The sequence below is a fragment of the Pan troglodytes genome, chromosome 6, assembly GCF_028858775.2.
Source record: "Pan troglodytes isolate AG18354 chromosome 6, NHGRI_mPanTro3-v2.0_pri, whole genome shotgun sequence".
NCBI lineage: Eukaryota > Metazoa > Chordata > Mammalia > Primates > Hominidae > Pan > Pan troglodytes.
In genome coordinates, this window is record NC_072404.2 from 159,358,235 (window position 1) to 159,384,786 (window position 26,552).

Sequence of the window (26,552 nt, forward strand, 5' to 3'; positions counted from 1 at the left end):
AAGTCCTGGCTAGTGGAAATACGGTAAAATATTCCTACTACAAAAATAACTTCTCTGATTCACATGTATCTGGCAACACATTCAGTGAAAATTTTGCTTTTAAAAAATAAACACAATTGAATGCATTCTTATTCCCTTTACATCCATTTAAAGGGAGAGATGCTTCTCACTTTTGAGAAGGAAGTTTTTTAAAATAATGTGTTTTCTTACAATTTAAAAATGGAAAAGGAAAACAGAATCCTGTCTGTATTTGTAACACTGTAATGACACAATCTTTTCAGTGTGGATTATGTTTAAGAAACGTTCGCTACTCTCAAAAACATACCCCTAGCTTGTATTCTGGAGAGTTTGTTTTGATCCTTCCTATTTAGATCTAAAATTGACCTGATGTTTATTTTTGTGCATGGTGTGTGGTAGGGACCATGTTTTGGTGTTCTTCGACATGGACAGCCAACCGACACAGCATAATATTATTTTTCAAAAACACCAGTGCCAACTTTGTCTTAGACCAAGAGTGTGCATATTCTTCTGGATTTTGTTTTGTTTTGTTTTGTTTTGAAACAGCGTCTCGCTCTGTCTCCCAGGCTGGAGTGCAGTGGCATGATTTCGGCTCACTGCAACCTCTGCCTCCTGTTCAAGCAATTCTCCTGCCTCAGCCTCCCACATAGCTGGGACTACAGATGCCCAACACCACGCCCTGCTAATTTTTGTATTTTTAGTAGAGACAGGGTTTTGCCATGTTGGCTGGGCTGGTCTCGAACTCCTGACCTCAAGTGATCCACCCACCTCGGCCTCCCAAAGTGCGGGATTACAGGTGTGAGCCACCACGCCCAGCCGTTCTTCTGGATTTTTGAGTTAACCACTCTGTGTCACTGGTATATTTGTTTATCCTTCTTCCACTGCCACATTCACTCAATTGCTGTGGCTTTATAAGTCTGGAGAGTCAATGGAGTAAGTTCTTCCATTCATTCTTCTTTCTCAAGATTTCCTTGGCTATTCTGGACCTTCTGCATTTCATATAACATTTAGAGTACAATTATTAATTTTCATTGATAAAAAAACTTGCTGGTATTCTGATTTGAATTTCATTGAAAGTATAGATCAAATTGAATAGATTTAGAATCTTTACAAAACTTCCAATCTATAAACACACAATTATATTAATGTATACGTGCATATATACATCTTATTAATTTTGTATATTGACCTTGAATCCAGAAGTTTTTATAAATACACAGTAATTTTAATAGTTCATTGATTGAGTTTAAAATTTTTCTACAAACAAAATCATGGTGGTGTAAATAATGACATTTGATATTCTTCATTTTAATTCTAATGCTTCTTACTCTTTCTTTTGGTGTTATTACTGGCTACTTTATGAATCAACATTAAATAGAAGTGGTTAATACCTTCTTCTTCTTCAAAGAACACCAAAACATGGCCCTTACCACACACCATGCACAAAAATAAACACCAGGTCAGTTTTAGATCTAAATAGGAAGGATCAAAACAAACTCTCCAGAATACAAGAGGAGCACCTTATATTCTAATGCAAGGGGAAAGCTTTTAAACATTCACCGTTAAGTATAATGTTTCTCTTGGTTTTATGGATATTCTTTTTCAGATTTAGGAAAGGTTTTTTTCTATTTGAATCTTGCAGTCTTTTCATAGGGCATAAATTCTGAATTGTCCATTCTTTGTGGATTTTTCTTTTCATTATTATTGTATAGTATCACCTACATGCTTACACATGCTGATAACAAAATTGCTACTACCAGTTTCTACAACATGTTTTTCATTATTTTATTTTTAATCTCTGTGTGGGGGTGTGCGTGTGCATGTGTGTGTGTGTGTGCGTGTGTGTGCGTGTGCGTCTGCGTCTGTGTGTGTGTGTTAGAGAGAAAAAAAGAGAATTTATGTTTAAGGGGTTTAGGTGTGGCACATAAGGATTTTGTAACCCGATTTTCTGTTTTCAACTAAAGTGCCTAACTCTGTCTTTTAATGCCCTATAAGTACATATAATGTGATAATTCATATACACAGACTTATTTATACTTGCTTATTTTGTGTTTTCTATTTGTCAAAAAAAATTGCTTTTTTTTCTTTTTTGGCCTGCTGTTGGATTGATAATGCTTTCAAATTTCTTTTATTTACTTTGTAATTTTGGAAACCATATATTTTGTTTATTTTTTATGATTCTCATTAATTGCTAATATACAAGTTTAATACATTATTTTAACAAATCTAAAGTCACTCCTAGTTTCAATTTTCATCAAGAGTCTTAGCATTCTTTATTTTTCACACATCTCCCTCTGTTTACTTATTATTTCCAAAAGATTTAATTTTACCCTTTCAGAACACCAAAATAATCATTTTATAGCCCATTGTTTATAAAATTTACTGAGATATTCTATTTGAAATTATGTGTAAATATTGTTTTCATATATTCGATTTACCTCTGGGTTCACTTTTGTTCTTATTAAGGAATATAGGGCTATATTGAGGATCTGTAGGTCCTCAGTGCCCTTCTGATTTGTATATCCAATAATATCTTACTTTGCTCTCATTCATTCAAGAGAGTTACTGCAGATATAAAATCGTGGAATGACAGCTTCTCCCCTTCTTGACAAAGTAACAACAGTAGCTCATTATCTTCTGAACTCTTCTTGTTGATGAGAAGTCTCTGTCAGTGGAATTGTTGCTCTTATTAGATCATTGTCTTTTACCTTTGATAATTTTTAATATTACCTCTTACTACCAGAAAAATTAAATTTTAAGAGAATATAACAAAGGCTTTAAGAGACAAATAAAATTATAGTTTCTATTAGAAATCAAAAAGGTTATGAAACAAAAAGGCACTATAATGAACCAAGAAATATGTGTAGATATGTATTATAGACATATATAAATATATATATTTATATGTATACATACATATGTGTATCAACTTAAAAATCTAAGAAAAACAAAGTTATTAAATTTTTAAAAATTAAGATGAGATAAATTTTAAACTGATGTCAGTCATAGGATAAACTCTGTAGGTTTTATGGATACTCTTTTTCTTTTTTTAACTTTTAAATTCAGGTGTACATATGCAGGTTTGTTACATAGGTAAATTCATGTCATAGGGTTTGTGGTACAGATTATTTCATCACTCAGGTATTAAGCCTAGTACCCATTAATTGTTTTTCATGATCCTCTCCCTCCTCTCACCTTCTGCCTTCTGATAGGCCCCTGTGCCTGTTGTTTCCCTCTATGTGTCCATGTGTTCTTATCATTAAGCTCCCACATATAAATGAGAATATGTCGTATTTGATTTTCTGATCCTGTTTTCGTTTCCTAAGGATAAAGACCTTCAGCTCCGTCCATGTTCCTACAAAGACATGATCTCATTCTTTTTCATGGCTGCATAGTATTCCATGGTGTATATGTACCACATTTTCTTTATCTAGTCTACCAGTTTTTAATATTTAGGTTGATTCCATGTCTTCACTATTATGAATAGTGCTGCAGTAAATGTACATGTTTATGTGTCTTTACAATGGAATGATTTATATTTCTTTGGGTGTATACCCAGCAATGGGATTGCTGAGTCAAATGGTAATTCTGTTTTCAGTTCTTTAAGAAATCTCCAGGGCTGGGTGCGGTGGCTCATGCCTGTAATCCCAGCATTTTGGGAGGCTGAGGCGGTGGATCATTTGATGTCAGGAGTTCAAGACCATCCTGGTCAACATGGTGAAACCCTGTCTCTCCTAAAAATACAAAAATTAGCCAGTGTGATGGCGTGTGCCTGTAATCCCAGCTACTCAGGAGGCTGAGGCAAGAGAATCGCTTGAACTTGGGAGGCGGAGGTTGCAGTGAGCCAAAATTGTGCCATTGCACTCCAGTCTGGGCAACAGAAGAAGACTCCGTGTCTAAATAAATAAATAAGAAAGAAAGAAAAAGAAAAGAAATCTCCAAACTCCTTTCTGCAGTGATTGAATTAGTTTACATTCCCACCAACAGTGTATAAGTGTTCCCTTTTCTCTCTGCAGCCTTGCCAGCATCTGCTATGTTTTGACTTTAACAGTAGCCCTTCTGACTGATGTGAGATGATATCTCATTGTGGTTTTGATTTGCATTTATCTGATGATTAGTGAGGATGAGAATTTTTTCATATGTTTGTTCGCTGCTTGTATGTCTCCTTTTGAAGTGTCTGTTCATACCATTTGCTTACTTTTTAATGGGATTTTTTTTTGTAAATTTGTTTAAGTTCCTTTCAGATGCTGGATATTAGACCTTTGTCAGATGTATAGTTTACAAATAATTTCTTCCATTCTGTAGATTGTCTATCTACTTTGTTGATAATTTCCTTTACTGTGCAGAACTCTTTAGTTAATTGGATCCCATTTGTCAATTTTTGCTTTTATTGCAATTGCTTTTGGCATCTTCATCATGAAATTTCTGTCCATTTCTATGTCCAGAACAGTACCACCTACATTTTGTCTTCCAAGGTTTTTATTGCTTTGGGTTTTATATTTAAGTCTTTAATCCATCGTGAGTTGATCTTTGCATATGGTGTAAGGAAGGGGTCCAGTTTCAATCTTCTGCATATGGCTAGCCAGTTCTCCCAGCACCATTTATTGAATAGGGAGTCCTTTCCCCATTGCTTTTTTCAGTCAGCTTTGTTGAAGATCAGATGGCTGTAGGTGTAAGGCCTTATTTCTGGGTTCTCTATTCTCTTCCATTGGTCTATGTGTCTGTTCTTGTACCAGTACTGTGCTGTTTTGGTTACTGTAGCCCTGAAGTATAGTTTGAAGTCAAATAGCATGATGCCTCCAGCTGTGTTCTTTTTGCTTAGATTTGCCTTGGCTATTTGGGCTCTTTTTTTTGTTTCATATGAGTTTTAAAATAGTTTTCTCTAGTTCTGTGAAGAATATCATCGGTAGTTTGATAGGTATGCCATTAGGCAGTATGGCCATTTTAACAATATTGATTCTTTCTATCAATGAGCATGGAATGTTTTTCCATTTATTTGTGTCATCTCTGATATCTTTGAACAGTGTTTTTTAGTTCTCATTGTTGAGATCTTTCACCTCTCTGGTTAGCTGTATTCCTATGTATTTTATTCTTTTTGTGGCAATTGTGAATGGGATTGCATTCCCGATTTGGCTCTTGGCTTGACTGTTGTTGGTGTATAGAAATTCTAGTGATTTTTGTATGTTGATTCTGTAGGTTTTATAGGTACTCTTTTTCAAATTAAGGAATTTTTTTTTCTATTTAAATTTTGCAGTCCTTTAGTCTGAGTAGTAAATGAGTAATGAAAAAAATGTATTTTGCAGTTCTTTTGTAGGAAATAAATTCTAAATTTTGTATTCTTTGTGAATTTTGTTTTGAAGAAAATGTCAAGAACATGGTGAAGAGTGAAAGAGACAAAAAAATATCTTAAAGGGCAGATAAGAGACATACAAGATATGTTGATAGATGATAATATTGATCCAATAGAAATTCCAGAAAGTCTATGCACAGTGAAACGTAGAGTATGGAGGAAAGACAGTCATCCACGAAAATTGTCGGTCATTTACATTTATTTAGAATTTATTTTTTATTTATTCTATTTTGTTCTCAGGGTTCATTTTTAATCTAAAGACTCAGGTCATCTTCAGTTACGAAAATTTCAATTTGCTTGAGTATAAATTTACCTTTATTGTATTCATTAAGTGGAATGCATTTTTTTAGTGATTTAAAGACAAATTGTTTTCAATTCTCGAACATTTTTGGTGAAATCTCTTCAAATATTGTTTCTTCCCCATTTTCTTCATTCTCTTGCTTAGGAAACTATCACATCTAAATTTAGCCTCTCAATCATTTATGTCTCTAAGTGGTGCTTTCAAAATGTTATCCCTTTGCCTGTCTGTATTAAAATCTGGGTAGATTCCTTCATGACATCTTCCACTACACAACTTCTTCCCTTTAATGGTAGATGTGGACATTATCCTCTTTATTGTTTTTTAAAATTGTGTGTTATATTTCTCTCTTTTTTTTTAATACTTTAAGTTTTAGGGTACATGTGCACAACGTGCAGGTTTGTTACACATGTATACATGTGCAATGTTGGTGTGCTGCACCCATTAACTTGTCATTTACATTAGGTATATCTCCTAATGCTATCCCTCCCCCCACCCCCCACCCCACAACAGGCCCCAGTGTGTGATGTTCCCCTTCTTGTGTCCAAGTGTTCTCATTGTTCATTTCCCACCTATGAGTGAGAACATGCGGTGTTTGGTTTTTTGTCCTTGTGATAGTTTGCTGAGAATGATGGTTTCCAGCTTCATCCATGTCCCTACAAAGGACATGAACTCATCATTTTTTATGGCTGCATAGTATTCCATGGTGTATATGTGCCACATTTTCTTAATCCAGTCTATCATTGTTGGACATTTGGGTTGGTTCCAAGTCTTTGCTATTGTGAATAGTGCCACAATAAACATACGTGTGCATGTATCATCACTGGCCATCAGAGAAATGCAAATCAAAACCACAATGAGATACTGTCTCACACCAGTTAGAATGGCGATCATTAAAAAGTCAGGAAACAACAGGTGCTGGAGACGATGTGGAGAAATAGGAACACTTTTACACTGTTGGTGGGACTCTAAACTAGTTCAACCATTGTGGAAGTCAGTGTGGCAATTCCTCAGGGATCTAATACTAGAAATACCATTTGACCCAGCCATCCCATTACTGAGTATATACCCAAAGGATTATAAATCATGCTGCTAAAAGACAATTGTGTGTTATATTTCTTACTGCAAAAGTCTATAACTGATTTGTTTTTATATACTAATTGTAATTTCCTGGCTATTTTATTTTTCTCAATTTATGTGTCATTTTAGAAAATATTATGTCTTCATTAATTTATTAAAGCATCCTAATCATCCTTATATTAGAGTCTTTGGAAGGTTGTTCTATACATTTAATTGCATCTTCAATGAATTTAAGGTTCTAATTATTTACTTTGTTTTCCCTTTTTAGTGTTAAATTTGTGTTTAAAAACAAACATGTTTATTAGGCAAATTTTGAGTGGAGGAGTTTTTGTTTTTATTGCTGTTATTATTATTATCATTATTATTATTTGATTTTCCTATCTTGTTTCTCCCTCTTGTGGTCTTTAGATTTTGTTGTTCTTCGCCTGACTCCAAGGGCCCCTTATAAAAATCAGGTCTTATAACACTTTCTCAGGTTCTGTTGATCAAATTATAGAGCCAGCAAGCATATTGACTTCTTGAAAGTCACTTTATCCATCAAGCCAATAGTTGTTTTAAAACTTCTTTCATGGCCCCAATCCAAGCCCTGAGCTTCAAACAACCACATCAGTACCACATCTCACAACAACTTGCCTTAACCCCATAAAAGCTAAGTTCCAGGTATTACTGTCTGCTTCCAGACTTGGAGCATATTATGTTTCTGATTCATTTCCAGTGTATGAAGGAGTTGTCACATTTTAAACTCTTTAGGGTTTGCATTTTGTATTTTATCTCTCATATCCATGTATTTGAAGTAGAGGAGAAATTGGGAACACATCTTGAGCAAAAATCTTCACTCTCTTCTTATGTAAATATGTCATCAGTAGAGTAGGTACAATGATAAAATTGTTCAGTGTCACTGAGCTCAACTTCTGGGAGAAAATAAAGATTGGTGAAAACAGTGGTAAATGAAAGAGGACCAGCCTCTATCTATTGCCTCATTAGATTTAGCTGATTATTGCTTTCAATGAATATCATGAAATGACAAATCTTCTATTTTTCTCAAAAGAATCTAGAGACACCAATTTTATCATGAAATCGCCTAGTTTTTAATATTAGTCAATAACTACAGATTTTAAATATCTCTAAAAGCCAAATTTGTAAGTCAACGTCATAGGACTTTGGGCTGGATGGACCCATGAAATACTGATTTGTGGCCTCTGGCATAAAATTCATGCTCTATAATGAAATGTTTTTTATTTTTTCCCATTAGCTGTGAAATTTCTGTCTTAAGTACATCACAGGATTTTTCTGTCACGAGAACATGGAAAGCAATCAGACCTGGATCACAGAAGTCATCCTGTTGGGATTCCAGGTGGACCCAGCTCTGGAGTTGTTCCTCTTTGGGTTTTTCTTGCTATTCTACAGCTTAACCCTGATGGGAAATGGGATTATCCTGGGGCTCATCTACTTGGACTCTAGACTGCACACACCCATGTATGTCTTCCTGTCACACCTGGCCATTGTGGACATGTCCTATGCCTCGAGTACTGTCCCTGAGATGCTAGCAAATCTTGTGATGCACAAAAAAGTCATCTCCTTTGCTCCTTGCATACTTCAGACTTTTTTGTATTTGGCGTTTGCTATTACAGAGTGTCTGATTTTGGTGGTGATGTGCTATGATCGGTATGTGGCAATCTGTCACCCCTTGCAATACACCCTTATTATGAACTGGAGAGTGTGCACTGTCCTGGCCTCAACTTGCTGGATATTTAGCTTTCTCTTGGCTCTGGTCCATATTACTCTTATTCTGAGGCTGCCTTTTTGTGGCCCACAAAAGATCAACCACTTTTTCTGTCAAATCATGTCCGTATTCAAATTGGCCTGTGCTGACACTAGGCTCAACCAGGTGGTCCTATTTGCGGGTTCTGCGTTCGTCTTAGTGGGGCCGCTCTGCCTGGTGCTGGTCTCCTACTTGCACATCCTGGCGGCCATCTTGAGGATCCAGTCTGGGGAGGGCCGCAGAAAGGCCTTCTCTACCTGCTCCTCCCACCTCTGCGTGGTGGGGCTTTTCTTTGGCAGCGCCATTGTCATGTACATGGCCCCCAAGTCAAGCCATTCTCAAGAACAGAGGAAGATCCTTTCCCTGTTTTACAGCCTTTTCAACCCGATGCTGAACCCCCTCATCTACAGCCTTAGGAACGCAGAGGTGAAAAGGGCTCTAAAGAGAGTCCTTTGGAAACAGAGATCAATGTGAAGAATCACTTGAGATATCCTGAGTGTGTAAGCATGGTTCTCATGACCCTGCGTCCTGAAATTTCCTTTTTAGTTCTTTAATTTACCACACCCAATACTGTTTATCTTTAGACTTCTTATAAAAAGAGAAACTGGCCTGCCGTGGTGGCTGAAGCCTGTAATCCCAACACTTTGGGAGGCTGACCCGGGCGGATTACCTGAGGTCAGGAGTTCGAGACCAGCCTAACCAACATGGCGAAACACTGCCTCTATTAAAAATACAAAAATTAGCCGGGCGTGCTGGTGGGCGCCTGTAATCCCAGCTCTACGTGGGAGGCTGAGGCAGGAGAATCGTTTGAACCCAGGAGGCGGAGGTTGCACTGAGCCGAGATTGTACCACTGCACTCCAGCCTGGGCGACAGAGCAAGACTCCCTCTCAAAAAAAAAAAAAATAAAGAGAGAGAAACTAATTACTTTTACTATTTAAGGCATTGATACCAAACCTGAGATAAACTTACGAAACAGAAAATCACAATCTAATCCTACTCATGAACACAGATGCAAACCTCTTAAAGAAAATATTAATGAAACAAGTCCATCAGAATGAAGTAAGGATGTATTATAATGAAACTATGTATACCCTTAAAATGCAGCAATAATTTAACATTAAAATAAACAACAAAAATAACTTGCCCACATTAACAAATTAAAGAATACATTTCATATGAACATCTCAGTAGATCCAAGAAAGTGTTTGACAAGATTTAAGATCAATTCTTTATAAGCTAATATAGCAGTAAGACTTTCTAAACAGAATCTACCAAAAACAAAACAAAAATAAAAACAAAGCAGACGTCATGGTTAATGGTGAAATGTTAGCATCTGTCCTTTTCAGGTAAAGAATCAGACACAAAAAAAAATCACTTGTTTTTCTTGATTTCACTTTTTACTAGAGATCCTAACCAGTACAGTTAGACAAAAAGAACAAATACACCCATGCATGTGCACACATGCACACATGCACACACACACACACGTGCACACACACACATTTAAGAAAGAAGAAACAAATTGTAATTACATACAAATGACATTACTGTATATGTAGGAAATTCAAAAGAATTATGAGAAATTTTAAAGTAGCTTGATACAAAATCAATATAAAAATATATTATATTTTTAAAGCAATAACAAACAATTAAAATGAAACTTGAAAAAACGCTACCATACACAACAGGATTTAATTCTCTAATGCTTAGGAATAATTGTAACAAAGATTATACAAAAACCCTAAAGAGACAATTAAAAATTTATTGAGAGACTATGGTAAATAAATAGATACACAATGTGTGGTATGCCAAGTTCTTGGACTGAAAAACATAATATTACAAAGATTCAATCTCCTTAAATTAATTATTAGATTTAATACAATCCCAATCAATATCCCAGCAGGGTGTGTGGATGTGTGCAGAACTCAACAAACTAATCTTAAAATTCAAGGGACCAAGGCTAGCTCAAACCCTATTAAAAGAGAAAGAGTACAACGTGGGAGGATTTAATCCTTCAGATATCAAAACACACTATATAGTGCTAATAAATAGAACAATGTGGTATTTATACACAGACCAAAAAACAAACAGAATAGAAGGCAAATTAGCATATATTTGCTTTTATTAGCACTTGCTATATTAGAGGTGTGGCATGGCATATCACTGGGGAATGAAAAAGCTTTGAAGTAAATGGTGTTGGGACAACCGAGTCTTTATAAAGATATTCAAATCATGCAGAAAATTCAACTTCTGGTGTATTCAAGATTTAAGTGTCAAAGGCAGAACTCTAAAGCTTTTAGAAGATATACAAGAGAAGGATTTTTTAAACAATACATATAATTGCTATTGTGAAATAATATCTGATATTATAAAATCTTTAAGCTGCATTAAATAAAAATATTGGTGTATGTGACTGGGTTGAAATTAAGAACTTATGTTAATCAAAACAGGGCATAAAAAGTGAAAGGACAAGCCACAAAATCTTCTCCTGGAAGACCTTCTGATTTATCAGCTCTCAAGCAATACATCCCCAAAGACCAGCATATTTCAGAGTCTCATGCATTGTCTTGACTAGGTGACTTTCAATCATATCTCTTCAGTCTGTCTTTTTATGGCATTATTAAGTACTTGAAGTTTTTCTCTTTATATATTTTTTCACATGTGTGTTGTCAGTTTACAATCAGTAATATACAAGATCGTCATACACATCAATTTTGTCTTGTCATAGCTGTGTCTCTAGTATCTAGAGCAGAGCTAGGTACAGAGAAGATTCTCAATAATTATCTGTTGACAGACGACCAATAGGTATCCCCAGGAAAGTGTAAGCCCATCCACATTCTTCCTGAAACCAAGAAGCAACCAAGTTAGGGGGAGAGAGATGCATTTTTATGTTCAATTTATTAATAATTTCTATTTTGCACATGAGAAGATCGAGGAACACAGAGGTTGAGTAATTTACCCTGAGTCATTGAGTTAGCATAATCAATGGAAAATATAGAGTTTAAAAAAATAAGTTCTCTGGCTCCAGAGCTGGTATTCTTTTATTGTTAAACAATAGAAATTTATGTCCAAGATCAGGTGCCACCTGAGTCATTGAGTTAGCATAATCAATGGAAAATATAGAGTTTAAAAAAATAAGTTCTCTGGCTCCAGAGCTGGTATTCTTTTATTGTTAAACAATAGAAATTTATGTCCAAGATCAGGTGCCAAGCATCGTCGAGCTCTAGTGAGGACTTTCTTCTGGCTTTCAGAGAGTGTCTTCCCACTGTGTCTACACATGGCAGAGAGAGAGAGAGCCCATATTCTCAATACAATACTAACTCTATGTACAACTGTAGCTTACACCAATGACCCAATGATTCAAGACAAAAGATAAACATATCTCCCTTCTACCACCAGGAAGGAAAGTTATCAGGATCATTGAAGGAGGACTTTCTTTCTTTCTCTCTTTCTTCCTTTCTTTCTTCTTTCTTTCATTCCTTCCTTCCTTCCTTTCTCTTCCTTCCTTTCTTTCTCTTTCTTTCCTCTTTCTCTTTTCTTTCTTTCTTTCTTCTCTCTTTATTTTCTTTATTTCCTTCCTTCCTCCCTCCCTCTTTTTTTTAATGAAGGAAACATTATTGTCTCCTATGGAATTCTCAACTGTGAATACTCTATTGGAAATAATTGTTATGATATTGGACCACTGTCAATGAAGGGAATTAATATTCCCTTCAACCATGAGATCTAGTGATCATTAATTACCATGTGAGATATGGGGGGTGGTAGTTTTACAAACTTAACAAAAAAATTATTTGTCAAAATGTAAGTAAAAGAGAACTTATATTAAAGGTAATATAGACACTAGGCTTGAAAAACTAAAATTAGTAGGGGAAAAAAGATAAATCATTCAGGTAAAAAGAACAGCAAGAGTCATCATAATGTATGGCATCTACAAAAATTAAGATAAGACAAAAGTAGGATAAAAATAGAATTGTTAATTCTAAAATCACCTTAAAATAAATTTTAAAATGAAAACAGAATAGAAGTTTTTTGACAATACAGTATATGAGTCATTTTCAGATTTTGTTGTAATGAGAAAATTTTCTGACATAACAATGTCTAAAACTAATAAAGAAGCAAGAGAAACTTATTTTTTGTCTTTCCCCCTTTTATCAAGAAGAAAAATCTTTTCCAGAAAGACTTACTCTCAGCAGATTGTTTGTTCGTATTGCTTTGGCCAAGAATGAGTCAAATGGAAGTCCTTAATCCACTTACTAACAAAGAAGATGAGATCGAATGCTTGGCTTATATCAGTCATGGTTTAATCTCCCCTGGCTCATAGCAAAGACCATGATCTCTGATATCTGCACTGCCTGAGAATCAGTATAGGGTCAGTAAGGAAGTGGGCAATGACCACTGAGCATACAACTGGCTTATCGGCCAAATGGTTTAAATTCTGAAGCTAACCTCTTGAAAAGAAGTAGGCCATTGAAGTGTGCAAATTTTCTCATCCATCAATTTTTGGGACCCAAATGATACTCTGTGAAAATAAGGCACAATGTTTAAAACTATAATGGCTACAATCTGTAAATATAATAAAAAATTATTCTTACACCAAAGGGATTCCTTTAAGAACCTAATCTGATACTGCTTTTAAAAAAAGATTCTGAATTAGAATAAGTATTTTAGTTACACAGTAGATGCTCTTCCTTCCGCTATATTAAATATATACATATATGTATACTTCAAAAAGCGTGAGGAGTATGAAAACAGTTTTATAAATATATCTAAGATTGTCAGTTTATCCTTCCAGCCATATGTTTCTTTAAGATCACAGAAGTATCTGCAATTCAATTAACCAAATGTGTAAGGGATGTGATTGTATTTTCCCTGTATTGCCTAACTTATTTTCATATTGGGCAAATGTTCTTTTTACACAAAAAATAAAAGTCAAAATGCTTTCCTGAAATATTGTCGGATCTCATTTTTGCTAAATTATTTATCTGTCTGTCCTACTGTCTTTGCATCTGTATATGTTAATGAAGAAATTTGGGGGATACTGAGCTATCAATCATAACTATTTCTGGGTGCTGTGACCTAAAATAATTTTAATTTTTTTCATTGAACTTTAAAAAAGTCTTTATTTTGTACACGTTGAGCTTAAGTCCTTCTTACCAAAAAGAAGGCAGCTTTTTTTCCCTTGAAGTGGGTAGGGAGACAGGATGATAAAGAAGTATTAAGACTTTTAAGAAACAGGCAACGTGAGTACAGATTTCCTGTTTACCACCACCAGCATGTGAGCAAAGGGAATGCAGACGATTTTCTCTCTTGATCAGTCGTATCCCTCATGCCTGTAACCTGAACTATGCCTGACACATTACTGGTGTATGATAAACATTTGATTAAGGTAGACACTGGGGGCCAGCACCAACTTTCCAACTGTTGAACAAAGTGCAATGCAATACTATTGTCCCATTAATAAGCCCAAACATGGAGACTACATCGCTGGAGAAGTCTGTGGCTGTAAGAGAGAAAGGCAACATCCCCCTTCAAGCCTGTTCATCTACAGTATATCAACAGTGGCAACAAGTTAGAAAACTCTCTATTTGGCATTATTTTTCTCTCACTTGATTTTCTAGGAAGGAAGTATGTATTCATTAGAATGCATCAGCTGCAAGTAACAAAAGTCATGTTAATTAATTGCCCCTTCCCTCCTCTGCATGGATTCTTTGTGCCAATTGCTAAGACTGCCTACCTCTTCCACCCCCTCATATGATACATCCATTCCAACTTTTTATTGAAGACTTCCCTTAATAGTCTGCTATTCTCTTTCTGTCTGGACTGGTTCCATCCCAACAATTCCATCTGCCTTTACCTTCTGTTGGACTCTCTAGTTCATTAATCATGCCATCCTCTTTTTTGATTTACTCCTTTGTTTTGATGGAGCACCTCCTACAAAAGCTTTATAAGGTTAAGGTGAGATGCAATCACAGAATCGATGGCAAAAACAGCCCTTAACATTTCAAATCCCTTCTCATCATTTATATTATTTTATCTTCTTCAATAACCCACTGAAATCCTATGAAGGAAGTAGAATTTTTAAAAAAGAAATAAAAACAGTAAAAACTCAAGCCCTGCAAAGGAGCTATTTCTCTCTCGAGACAGCGAATGTTAAAATATGCTTAGGCCAGCTGTAGGTATAGTAATTGATATAATCCACAAACACCTACTTCAAAATTGACTCACTTAATAGAGGTCCATCACCACTGATGGAGCCATGTATACTTTACAGTATTTATTATTGCTAAAAGATAAAATGTTAATCAGTGTAAATTTAACATTCACAAGAAGTCTAAGACTTTCCATGAAAAATGTTTTGCTGTCACCTTTTCAAAGATTAGAAGCAAAAATAGACAAATTATGATATGTGAGTTTGTATCTATAGTAGACTGTGTTAAATGTCATTATATTGTACTCAACAAAAGGAATAAAATTGTGCTACTAATGCCAGTCTGAACAAATATGCAGCAGAATATTATTCTTAGCTCTATCCAGGTGTTGGTGAGTCAAATTTATTTTTCTGTAATAACCTCATATGAAAGATGAACAATAAAAAATACTAAAAGTAAAATATTACTTAAACACAATCTTGAAGCATTCTTATAATAAGTGCTCCTTTGGTCTATCACAGAAGGGAGACTGATTTGGGCTGAAGTAGCTGAAGAGGGCTCCATGAGTGCTTTGAAGGATTGGTGTTATGTATGAATTCAAGTGGGTAAAACAAGATTAAATGGACTTGAAACAAGGAATAGGAATTTCAAGAATGGGAGCTGCTGGGAGATAGTACTTGAAGGAAATAGAGTGTGTGCATTGGAGAATAAGGAGGTAAGTGGAGGGAAGCTCTACTGGCCCACAGATCATTTTAAAAGAAAAATAACCCCATTAGCCTCCTCTTGAATAGATATATTTTAGTGTTCTCCACAATAGATTAAATACATTACTATTATTGTAAAGTGCTTCTTCCACCATAGTTCAAAAACTAAAACTCTATAGAGAACTAGATTGAAAACAGACATGTAGTAAGAAAGAACTGGAAGGATTTTGCAATCATCACTCAGTGAAAATGAGAGAAAGAGAGAGAGAAAAAAGCATGCTCATTTTATCTGCAGACCCTAACTTAGGATGAGGAAATCAAAATGTGGCTAAGAAATTTAGAGATGTTTGAGATAAAGACACATTGACGAAATTTAAGGAAGAAGATGAGGTATACCTGAATTGCAGAGTCAAAAATATTTGTAAGTGAGAAATGTGGAATGATTATCTAGAAGTCACGGCCTCTCCTCTACAGTCAAACAGCAGGAATTGGAAAGTGGAGCAATTTTAAGGCTGATAAAATAAGTAAGTTTTAAGAGAATTTAATTGATATACTATCTTGAATATTTTGTTTTCTCTCCAAGGTCTTATCTCATATACAGAAATCCTGTCCCCATCCAATTTCAAGTTAACACACTAAAATAAATCCCATGAGAATACAGAAGGAACAAAATGAATAAACATGTGAGATGCTTTGATTGGTTTACTTGCTAATAGAAAAGCAATAAATTCTATAATTCCCTCTAGGGAGAATGTGAGTAGACGCAATCTCACATGGTTCTGTTCACTGAATCATTATTTTTGTCTGGGGAGTTAGTTGTAGACAAATGATAATAGAAAAAGCCCCAGCTTGCACAAACTAAGTCTATCATAAAGTTCAGGAGAGCTCTGTTGCTGGGCTTCACCTCCCAAGGAGGCCCCTTTAGAGACAAGAATCAATCTCAGTCTATTTATCCTTCCCTCCTGTCATTGAGGTTTCTTCTAAGCCCAAGGCTATGTTTGAAGAAAAGACTACATATTATGCCACTGTAAGTAAAAGTGGTTCATTGACGCTGAGAAGTTTGCAGGTGGGAAAAGGGAACCAGAAGTGAATGACATTTCCAGCTTAAGGTATTTTTGACAAAACACTGCCCTCGTGTAGTTTCCTTCTGGCCCTAAGCCTATGTTTATAACTGGGGTCCTGAGAGTAGCTCTGGGGACCACTACTGGTCCTCACAACCATGGGGTGGCCATGGTTCCTCTCACCCTCCTGGTCCCTCATCCTCACATGCCAGTGCCTGGCTTTGTCATGACTCCGCCAGAGAAGAGGAAGAGATAATATCATGTAGGATATTATCTGGCTAAAGGGCTAAAAAGAACTCCAGGGACTACGTGGCCCAGGTTCCTCTTCTTACAAATAAGAAAACACTAAATCAGAGTTATTAAGTAATTCACTTGTCCTGAGATTGATTGATCTTCCTTCTGCCATTGCTAACTGTCTGCCCTTCCGATTCTTGAACCATTGTCTGGCTAACTAGGACCCACTGCTCAGTTGTTCAAGAGAGAGGTGCCACTCTCTCATAGGGCAACCCAATGCCTGTGGGGAAAAGATTCTCTTTTTGTTTCCTTATTTAGCACAGGAACTGTTAAACATATAAGCATTTCCTTGTTATTATTGGATCCAGAAGTCACTTTCCAATGATTGTTGCAAATCATCAATAATGGTTTTTATGCACTTATTAAGTGTCTTATGATAGATAACTCATTTAATCCTCACAACCATCCTATAGGGTAGGGTTTGTTACCCACCCCATTTTGCAGATGGGGGCACTGAGGCAGAGTAAGGCACAGAAAAGTCGTAAATTTAGTGTGTAGCAAAGCCAGGATCTGAACCCAGGCAATAGGGCTCTATCTAGAATCTTTGCTTGTTTTTTTTCTAAATTATGCTATTCATTAGGATCAAATTGAGTATCAAAGTAACTACTGAGATGGTAAGTAATTTCTGAGTGATTGCAAATATTTGAAAAATCTGTGCTGTCCCAGAACCCTGTCTTTGATAGCCATGGCTTCCATTCTGACTAAAATATCAATAAAAACATTTACTTTTGATCGGTGTTAAATATCCTAAATATGTCCCCTTTTCTTCCATAAGATTCTCTCTCTCTCTCTCTCTCTCTCTCTCTGTCATAGGCATGGCAGAATAGCACTTTGAGTTTTGAAAATCTGTATTTTCTTCTTTAATACAGGAATGAGGTTACATTAAATGATTCTTTTCATCTCTTCAAGTTTCTTTTCAAACTTAATTTTATGAATCAAAATAGAAAAACAATGGCAATGAAAGCAAAATGTGTTTTTATTTAAATTCAAAAATAACCAAAAAGGAATGCAAAATAAATGTGAAAGAGTTTGCAAAACTGCAATGATTGCATTGGATTTTTAATTCCAATGATTTAGATTCTTTCCTCAATTTTGTGGTCTCCGTAATGCTGTTAATAACAGCTAACATTTATTAAACCATTAACAGGTATCCTAGTGGTACTCATTCTTCACATCAGCCCTTTAGATATCTGTTGTTATCATTTTACAGATGAAAATAGTGAGGTTCAGAATAGGGGACTCAACTTTGTAATGTTCAACATTCAGAATCAAGGTCAGAATGATTGCCTAAAGAGCACTGCTAACAATGCTTATCTCATTGTTCTTCAGACATCGTATTTTTTTTCAATTACTGCTAATTTTGTCATGCTATGGAAGAATAAAGAACTGTATCCATGAAGGCTTTTTCCTCATTCTATGCACTGAAGATCTTTCTTTGATGTGTAGCTGGAGTACACTCTCAAAGAAAACTTTATTTCAGGCAACTGTGTCTTTATTGTATCTGCTGAGGCTTTTTACTCAGAGAAAAAAATAATCTGACTTCTTAAGCTATGAAATCCAAAATACAAAACCATGCCAATAATGAAAAAAAAATGTGTTCAGCTTATAGTATCATTTTCTATCATCCTTGGCTTCACAAATGAGCTGATACAACATTAGTTTGTGTGAAGAATCACCACTATGTGTGAAGAATCACCACTATGGAGTTGTCACCTTATGACCCTTGCTAGCAAACTCTTAAAATGTACATTTGACATCTCATATTAGATGTGGTTTGGATGCAGTTCACATCTAATTAAATAAGACTAACAGTTCTATTTGCTCCTTTTTTTATTCCATTCCTTTAGAAATAGTTTATTTTGGCTACTGCTTTCTTTCAGAAATGTCATACCAAAAAAAAAATCACATGTAAAATTCTATAAATGCAGATTATTTTACTTATAAACTTTGATTAGTCAAACAATTCTAACCATTTGGCAAAAGGAAGCTCATGATGCATTTGTAACTGCTGAGGCATCCAAGTGCTTGCTACCCTGGGTCCCTGAACTGGGTGCAGAAACACAGAGATGCACACAGCACAGTTGAGAGCCACGGGGTTTGTCACATCCCACTCCCAGGATTCTGTCTCAGGCTGCCCTCCCTCTGTAAGTTGTGACCCTGCTTCACCTCTGGGAGGTCTCCTATGTCTCATCGAAAGACTATCTTTGGAAAGAAATTTAGTCTTTTCAGTTCCCTGTTTCTTTCTTTTGATTTTTAACTGGAAATTCCCAGAAGCTACTTTACAGATGAGAAAATTAAAAGACATTGAAATGTAGTTCTCTGTATGATGAAGCTCATTTTCTTTGACCTGTGCAGATTTATAACTTGGCTTTGCTTCTGCCCTTGTTCATAATTTGGTGGACGTGGCAAAAATTTTCAACCTGGTTTAAGATCCACTTCTACTTTTAGTCAATAGATGATGTTGATTGTTTCTCTATCAGGACAACTCAGGAAAAAAGTACACGCTTCTGTAGGAGAAGTGATACTGAGATTTTTCAATTTCTACTTACTTGTTAAGGATTAATACTTTCTCATAATTTAGTGACATTTCTCCCATTTGAAGCTCTAAGAAAGTCTTCTAAGATCAGATGTTCCTGTTAAAACTTGGTGAGAAGACCGGGCACAGTGGCTCACACCTGTAATCCCGGCACTTTGGAAGGCCAAGGTGGGCGAATCACTTGAGGTCAGGAGTTTGAGACCAGCCTGGCCAATATGGTGAAACCCCATCTCTACTAAAAATACAAAAATTAGCCAGGCATGGTGGTGCATGCCTGTAGTCCCAGCTACTCTGGAGGCTGAGGCAAGAGAATTGCTTGAGCCCAGGAGGCAGAGTTTGCAGTGAGCCGCGATTGTGCCACTGTTCTCCAGCCTGGGCAACAGAGCAAGACTCCATCTCAAAAACAAAAAAACAAACAAACAGACAAACAAAAAAACAACTTGGTGAGATGCATAGAAATAGTGTAAACTTTAATTCTATATTTCATTGTGAAGTTTTTCTAAATAAGAAATGCCCTGTTTTGTTTCCTGTAAAGCACAAAGTTCATTAAAAACAAATGAACAGGTGTGCAATTTATACAAAAGATAAGTCGCTGAATATTCCAACTTTGTAGAGATCATCAGTATAAATAACTTCATGCTTAAAGAATTTTCCTGCAAATATGTGAATAGATACAAAAGACATAAATATCTTTATATTCTAAAATATAAATCAGGTCATATAATACACACATACGTTAACTTCATGGAATGACCTAAAGATCAAAATTGTCCTTTTTCATGGCTGCATAGTATTCTGTGTTGTAATAACAGCCAAATGAAAATAATCGATCCCCAACTGATAAACTTTTAAGTTGATTTCAATCTTTTTATTTTTTTATTTTTTAAATTTTTGTGGGTATATAGTAGGCATATATATTTATGGGGTACATGAGATGTTTTGATAGAGGCATGCAATCTGAAATAAGCACATCATGGGGAACGGGGTATCCATCCCCTCAAGCATTTATCTTTCGAGTTACAAATAATACAAATACAATTACACTCTTTAAGTTATTTTAAAATGTACAATTATGTTATTACTGACTATAGTCACCCTATTGTGCTATCAAATCATAATTCAAAATTTTAAATATATAAACAAGATTACGAAGAATAAGTACGACCTTTTGCTCACTATGCTTCAGTTTCATTGTGTTTCTTTCTCTTCCCAGAAGTCACCAAGCACTTCTTGCCCAGAGACTTTGCCTTTACTGTTCCCTTACTGTTCCCTGTGAAGAGAATGGTCCTCCTTTGGCTCTGGGCAGGGTTGCGGCCTTCATTGTTTAGGTTCCTTTCACCTGACTCTGCTTGAGAGAGACCTTTCCTGACCATCTCATCTAAAGGAGTCTTCCTCAAACCAAGCAACTTTCTATTATTTTACCCAGATTATTTTTTTACTGTTCTTTTCACAGTCAGCAATTATCTTATTTACTCATTTACTCCTGGTGTTTTAGTGGTAGTAACTAACCATTCCCTCTCTCTGCTCCAGAAAAAAATCAGTTAAGAAATGCATACAAGAATCAGATATAATTTTAAAATATATATATTTTATATATTTTGCTAGTAAGGCTTATTGAAAAGCATGGTTCATATCTTCAAAAAAATTTCTTTCCAAATTAAAATCATAACCATTAGCTGACACCTCTCCCGACCTCCAAATGGGAAGAAACATGCTCCTGATGCCTTATGCCAAAGGGGGTGGAAATGCATGTGGGTGAAACAGAGAAGGGGCATCCTCAGTTTCTCTTTCCTGTTTCACAATCATATAAATTAGGGGACAGAGAAAGGCAGGTATATTCCAAGACAATTTCATCCAGGGGCATAACAATTTCCTCCTCTAAATGGGAATGTGAGGAGTGGAAGAGAACACTGCCTTAACTTCACTTCTTCATGACCTGGTCCCCTTCTGAATGCATCTACCTCCACCACTGTGCCTCCTGCTCTTAGAACAGTGGCTAAAACAGATCATGCACTCCAGGATCATTTGTTAAAGGATGGATGAAGTACAAATTGAAACTGGATAATATTGTTCTCTTATCAAATTAGCAAAGGTTGAAAATAAAAATACGTGGTGGTGACGACCATGTGGGAAAGAGGCATGATTCTGAGGTACACATCAGTGATATATTATATTGGTATAAAATAATAGAATTTATATAGATAAAAACTAGTAGAATTTATATTGGTAAATTTTCTGAAGCAAAGCTGGAAATAGATATCAAAATCTTGGAATTTCAATATATTTAGCACCTGCAAATTCACTTTTAGAATACATTCTCAATTAAAAATCATCAATATAAGCCAAACATAAGCTTGTAAGAATATTTATCTCAATGCTACCAAACATAAGAGAAATAGAAACCAAAAATTTCTGACAAGAAAAATGATTCAATAAATTATAATAAAAAGGATATTGTACTGCTTTTATATATTATTATATATTTGTATATTGCCTTTTTATTTTTTGTATATTATATATTTACTATTTTGATTTACAGACTTGAAACTATTTTCCTACATTTTCTTCCATTTTAATTCTTTCACATGTGACTAAATTTTAGCATCAAGTGCTGATGAAGAATTAAATAAAATACTTGAAATAGAACTACAAACCCTAGAGATGGAAAATAGGTACCAGAGGTGCTTCCAGGGAGTATTGGCCAGTGGCTGAAAAAATGACGGTTGTAGGAAGTTTTAAAGAAATTACAAAGTTGAAAAGCTATTTACAAAAGATTTTCAATCTTAAATATGAAAGTAGAATTCATGTGAGAAGGTAAATGGGTTGCTAAGCAAGAATATGAAGAACAGAATGCCCTAACCACTTCATACTGGGTAGAAAAACGCAAGCATGCCCAGGATATAAAACCATCTTGTATTGCAGCATTTTGTCAGTGTCATCTCTAATTTCACTACGTTAATAACTAAGGATTCCACCCTATAAAAGAAGCAGAGTACCTGAATTCTCCTAAATGACACGTGTTTCCATGCATGTATGTGTATACAGTAATACAAGATATATTATATTACACCTTATGTTAATTTGTTTTTTTATATAAGAAGTATGATAGCTATATTTTTTTTCCTATTACTCTATTGGTACAAGAGGATTTTTTTAATTTCATGAGCATAATTGAGTTGGTTCCAGTAACATATTTGAAAACAAATTCAACAAAGAATCCCTTCAAAATAATACATTTCTTAATGCTCCCTCTGAAACACTCAGCAAATATTGTGCATCTTTGACCCACAGCTCTGACCTTCCTGTCCTAGATGAGGGTTTGTCTTTCTCTGCCACAAGAGCATGGAAGGCAACCAGACATGGATCACAGACATCACCCTGCTGGGATTCCAGGTTGGTCCAGCACTGGCGATTCTCCTCTGTGGACTCTTCTCTGTCTTCTATACACTCACCCTGCTGGGGAATGGGGTCATCTTTGGGATTATCTGCCTGGACTCTAAGCTTCACACACCCATGTACTTCTTCCTCTCACACCTGGCCATCATTGACATGTCCTATGCTTCCAACAATGTTCCCAAGATGTTGGCAAACCTAATGAACCAGAAAAGAACCATCTCCTTTGTTCCATGCATAATGCAGACTTTTTTGTATTTGGCTTTTGCTGTTACAGAGTGTCTGATTTTGGTGGTGATGTCCTATGATAGGTATGTGGCCATCTGCCACCCTCTCCAGTACACTGTCATCATGAGCTGGAGAGTGTGCACGATCCTGGCTGTCATGTCCTGGTCATGTGGGTTTGCCCTGTCCTTGGTACATGCAATTCTCCTTCTAAGGTTGCCCTTCTGTGGGCCCCGGGATGTGAACCACCTCTTCTGTGAAATTCTGTCTATCCTCAAGCTGGCCTGTGCGGATACCTGGGTTAACCAAGTGGTCATATTTGCTACCTGTGTGTTTGTCTTAGTCGGGCCTCTTTCCTTGATTCTGGTCTCCTACATGCACATCCTCGGGGCCATCCTGAAGATCCAGACAAAGGAGGGCCGCATAAAGGCCTTCTCCACCTGCTCCTCCCACCTGTGTGTGGTTGGACTCTTCTTTGGCATAGCCATGGTGGTTTACATGGTCCCAGACTCTAATCAACGAGAGGAGCAGGAGAAAATGCTGTCCCTGTTTCACAGTGTCTTTAATCCAATGCTGAACCCCCTGATCTACAGCCTGAGGAATGCTCAGTTGAAGGGCGCCCTCCACAGAGCACTCCAGAGGAAGAGGTCCATGAGAACGGTGTATGGGCTTTGCCTTTAAAACATGTGGTTTGCTGAAGCAAGAATTTTGAATATATTTTGTAGAAGAAGTTTAATATAAAAATGGTGAGTGATTGAATTCAAGCTTTGAAAATAGGGCAATATTCAATGGAATGTATGTTCTCTAAAATCGAGGAATCATCTCAGTAGATAGGAAAGCAAAATTATCAGAATATTTAGCCTTTCCTTTAAAAGTGTTAGAACATCTTTTTGCTTTTATTTTTATTTATTTACTTTTTATGTCACAGTGCCATTTTATATAATTTCCTGAAATAGGCAAAATGAAACTCTGGTGTTAAAGGAGATAACAGCATTGTTTTATAATAGCTAAAACCTGAAAAGAATCCAAATATCTATCAACAGGGAGAAGTTGAGTAACTTGTATATTCACACAGCAGAATACTAAGTAACAAAGAAAATGAACGAACCTCAACATACAGTAACATGGATGAATATTACAAACAGAGTGATAGAAGCCAGACACAAAAGGATGTATGATTCCACCTACATAAATTTCAAACATAGGCAATAACTAAACTATAATGTTAAAGCTAGGATATTAGACATCATTAGGATGAAGGGAGTAGATAGTGACTGGGAGGGGTAGGAAGGCAGCTGGGTAATGGCCATTTACTGATAGTCCCTTGCACTATACATTTATGCTTTGTGTACATTTCTGTTTTGTGTACATTTTAAAAATAATTTCGACATTTATTTTAGATTCAGGTTGTACATGTGCAGGTTTGTTACATGGGTGTATTGTGTGATGATGAGGTCTGTGGTACAGATGATCCCTCCCCCAGGTACTAGGCATAGTACCCAATAAGTTTTTTTTTCGGTCCACACACCCTTCCTCCTTACGCTCTCTAGTAGTCTCCAGTGTCTACTTTCCCCATCTTTATGTCTATATGTACTCAAAGTTTAGCTCCCAGTTATAAATGAGAACATGTGGTATTTGGTTTTCTGTTCCAGTATTCATTTGCTTAGGATAATGGCTTCCATTTGCATACATATTGCTGCAAAGGACATAATTTCATTTTTTATGGCTATGTAGTATTCTACAGTGTATATGTACCACATTTTCTTTATCCAGTCTACTTCTGATGGCCACCTAGGTTGATTCCATGCCTTTGTTATTGTGAATAGCACTGTGATAAACATACACGTGTATGTGTTTCTTTGATAGAAATATTTCTTTTCCTTTGGGTATATACCCTGTAATGGGATTGTTGAGTTGAATGGTAGTTCTATTTTTAGTTCTTTAAGAAACCTCCAAACCTCTTTCTGCAATGACTGAACTAGTTTACATTTTCACCAGCAGTGTATAAGTGTTTCCTTTTATCTGCAGCCTTGCCAACATCTGTTATGTTTTGACTTTTTAGTAATAGCCATTCTGACTGATTTACGATAGAATGTCATTGTGGTTTTGATTTGCATTTATCTGATTATTAGTGAAGATGAGCATTTTTTCATGTTTGTTGGCTGCTTGTATGTCTTCTTTTGTAAAGTGTTTGTTTATATTCTTTGCCCATTTTTAATGGGGTTGCTTTTTGTTTGTTGATTTGTTTGTTTCTTATAGATTCTGAATATTAGACCTTGTTGGATGCATAGTTTGCAAATTTTTTCTCGCATTCTTTAGACTGTCTATTCCGTTGATAGTTTCTTTCGCTGTGCAGAATCTCTTTAGTTTAATTACATCCCATTTGTCAATTTTGGTTTTTTACAATGGCTTTTGGGGACCTTGCCAACAATTCTTTGTCAATGCTGATGTCAAGTAGGGTATTTTCTATATTTTCTTCTACGATTTTTATAGGTGCGGTTTTACATTTAAGTCTTTAATCCATCTTGAGTCATTTTTTATATATGGTGAAAGTAGGGGGTCCAGTTTCACTCTTCTGCATATGGCTAGCCAGTTATCCAAGCACCATTTGTCAGATAGGAAGTCCTTTCCCCATTGCTTATTTTTGTTGACTTTGTCAAAGACCAGTGGTTTTAGGTGTGCAGCTTTATTTCTGGGTTTTCTATTCTGTTCCGTTGGTCTGTATGTCTGTACAACATTTTGTATCCCTTGATGAAATAATTTAGGAGTAAAAGGGAATAAGATACGGAAAGCTTTAGATCAATACTAAACTGTGTAAAAAACCCTAAAATATATTAAAGCTTTAGGATTTGGTAAAATGAAGAAAATCCATGAGTAAATATTCAAATGGCCCAGGAGACAACAATGGTTTTGAGCATTATTCAAACTTTACACTTACTCTTGGGTGATGCTAATTACTGAAAAGGCAAGATTTAATCACCTGTTGAAGCTCTTGAAATTTTTTTCATCAATACTTTTTAATGTTTGAACCAACTTGTATGTAGATGGTGACACCAAACATCTCAACACAGCTTTGTTATAACCAACATCATTTATCTTTCATGGTGGCAGAAGATCTCCTAGATTCATGAGATTGGATTGAAACGTTGTGTCTATGATGCTGATGGTGATAAAATAAATAATGAATACTCTTTGTGTAGTTCTTAGCTAAGGCAGTATATTAATAAATCAGTTTTACAAGTATTATCTTTAGGATTTTAAAAACTGTGATTTCCTTTGGATGTTCAATACTGTCAAGTTATTAATTTCTTTTTCAATTATTATTAGGGTGTCTGACAAAGTTGGTAAATTTTTATATTTTTATAACACACTAAAACTATGATCTACCAAAAAGTCAAATTTTTACTAAAGGTGTAAATATTTAAACTTTTAGCAAGGAGCCATGGTTGTTTCAAAGCTATCAGGTTAACCATTTCAGCAGATTAATATTGGAAAAAGAGGTAGTTTCTACATATATATTTAACATTTATGGCATATACAATGCAAAGGATACATTGATTATTTTTAAGTATACAAGTGATAATAAAGAATGACATGTCAGGGTTAACTAACAGAATGTACCTCAAACTAAGGGAGGAGTCATTTAGAATTTGAACAAGTTATAGACAATCACGAGGTTCA

At 35.7% G+C, this 26,552-nt stretch overlaps 2 protein-coding genes across 2 annotated transcripts; both read left to right on the forward strand.

Moving 5' to 3' along the window:
• The first annotated feature begins 5,274 nt into the window (after window positions 1-5,274).
• OR2A12 (olfactory receptor family 2 subfamily A member 12) lies at window positions 5,275-8,982 on the forward strand. The gene has a single exon (XM_016958342.3). It carries the CDS (start codon window positions 8,050-8,052, stop codon window positions 8,980-8,982), a length of 933 nt encoding a protein of 310 aa, XP_016813831.1. The 5' UTR covers window positions 5,275-8,049.
• An 11,142-nt stretch (window positions 8,983-20,124) lies between these two features.
• Window positions 20,125-23,799, forward strand: OR2A2 (olfactory receptor family 2 subfamily A member 2). The gene has a single exon (XM_063815713.1). It carries the CDS (start codon window positions 22,596-22,598, stop codon window positions 23,550-23,552), a length of 957 nt encoding a protein of 318 aa, XP_063671783.1. The 5' UTR covers window positions 20,125-22,595; the 3' UTR covers window positions 23,553-23,799.
• The last annotated feature ends 2,753 nt before the right edge of the window (window positions 23,800-26,552 follow it).

What these genes read in the sequence shown, in the direction of transcription:
- OR2A12 (XM_016958342.3), top strand. Translation starts at nt 8,050, where the DNA reads ATGGAAAGCAATCAGACCTGGATCACAGAAGTCATCCTGTTGGGATTC.
- OR2A2 (XM_063815713.1), top strand. Translation starts at nt 22,596, where the DNA reads ATGGAAGGCAACCAGACATGGATCACAGACATCACCCTGCTGGGATTC.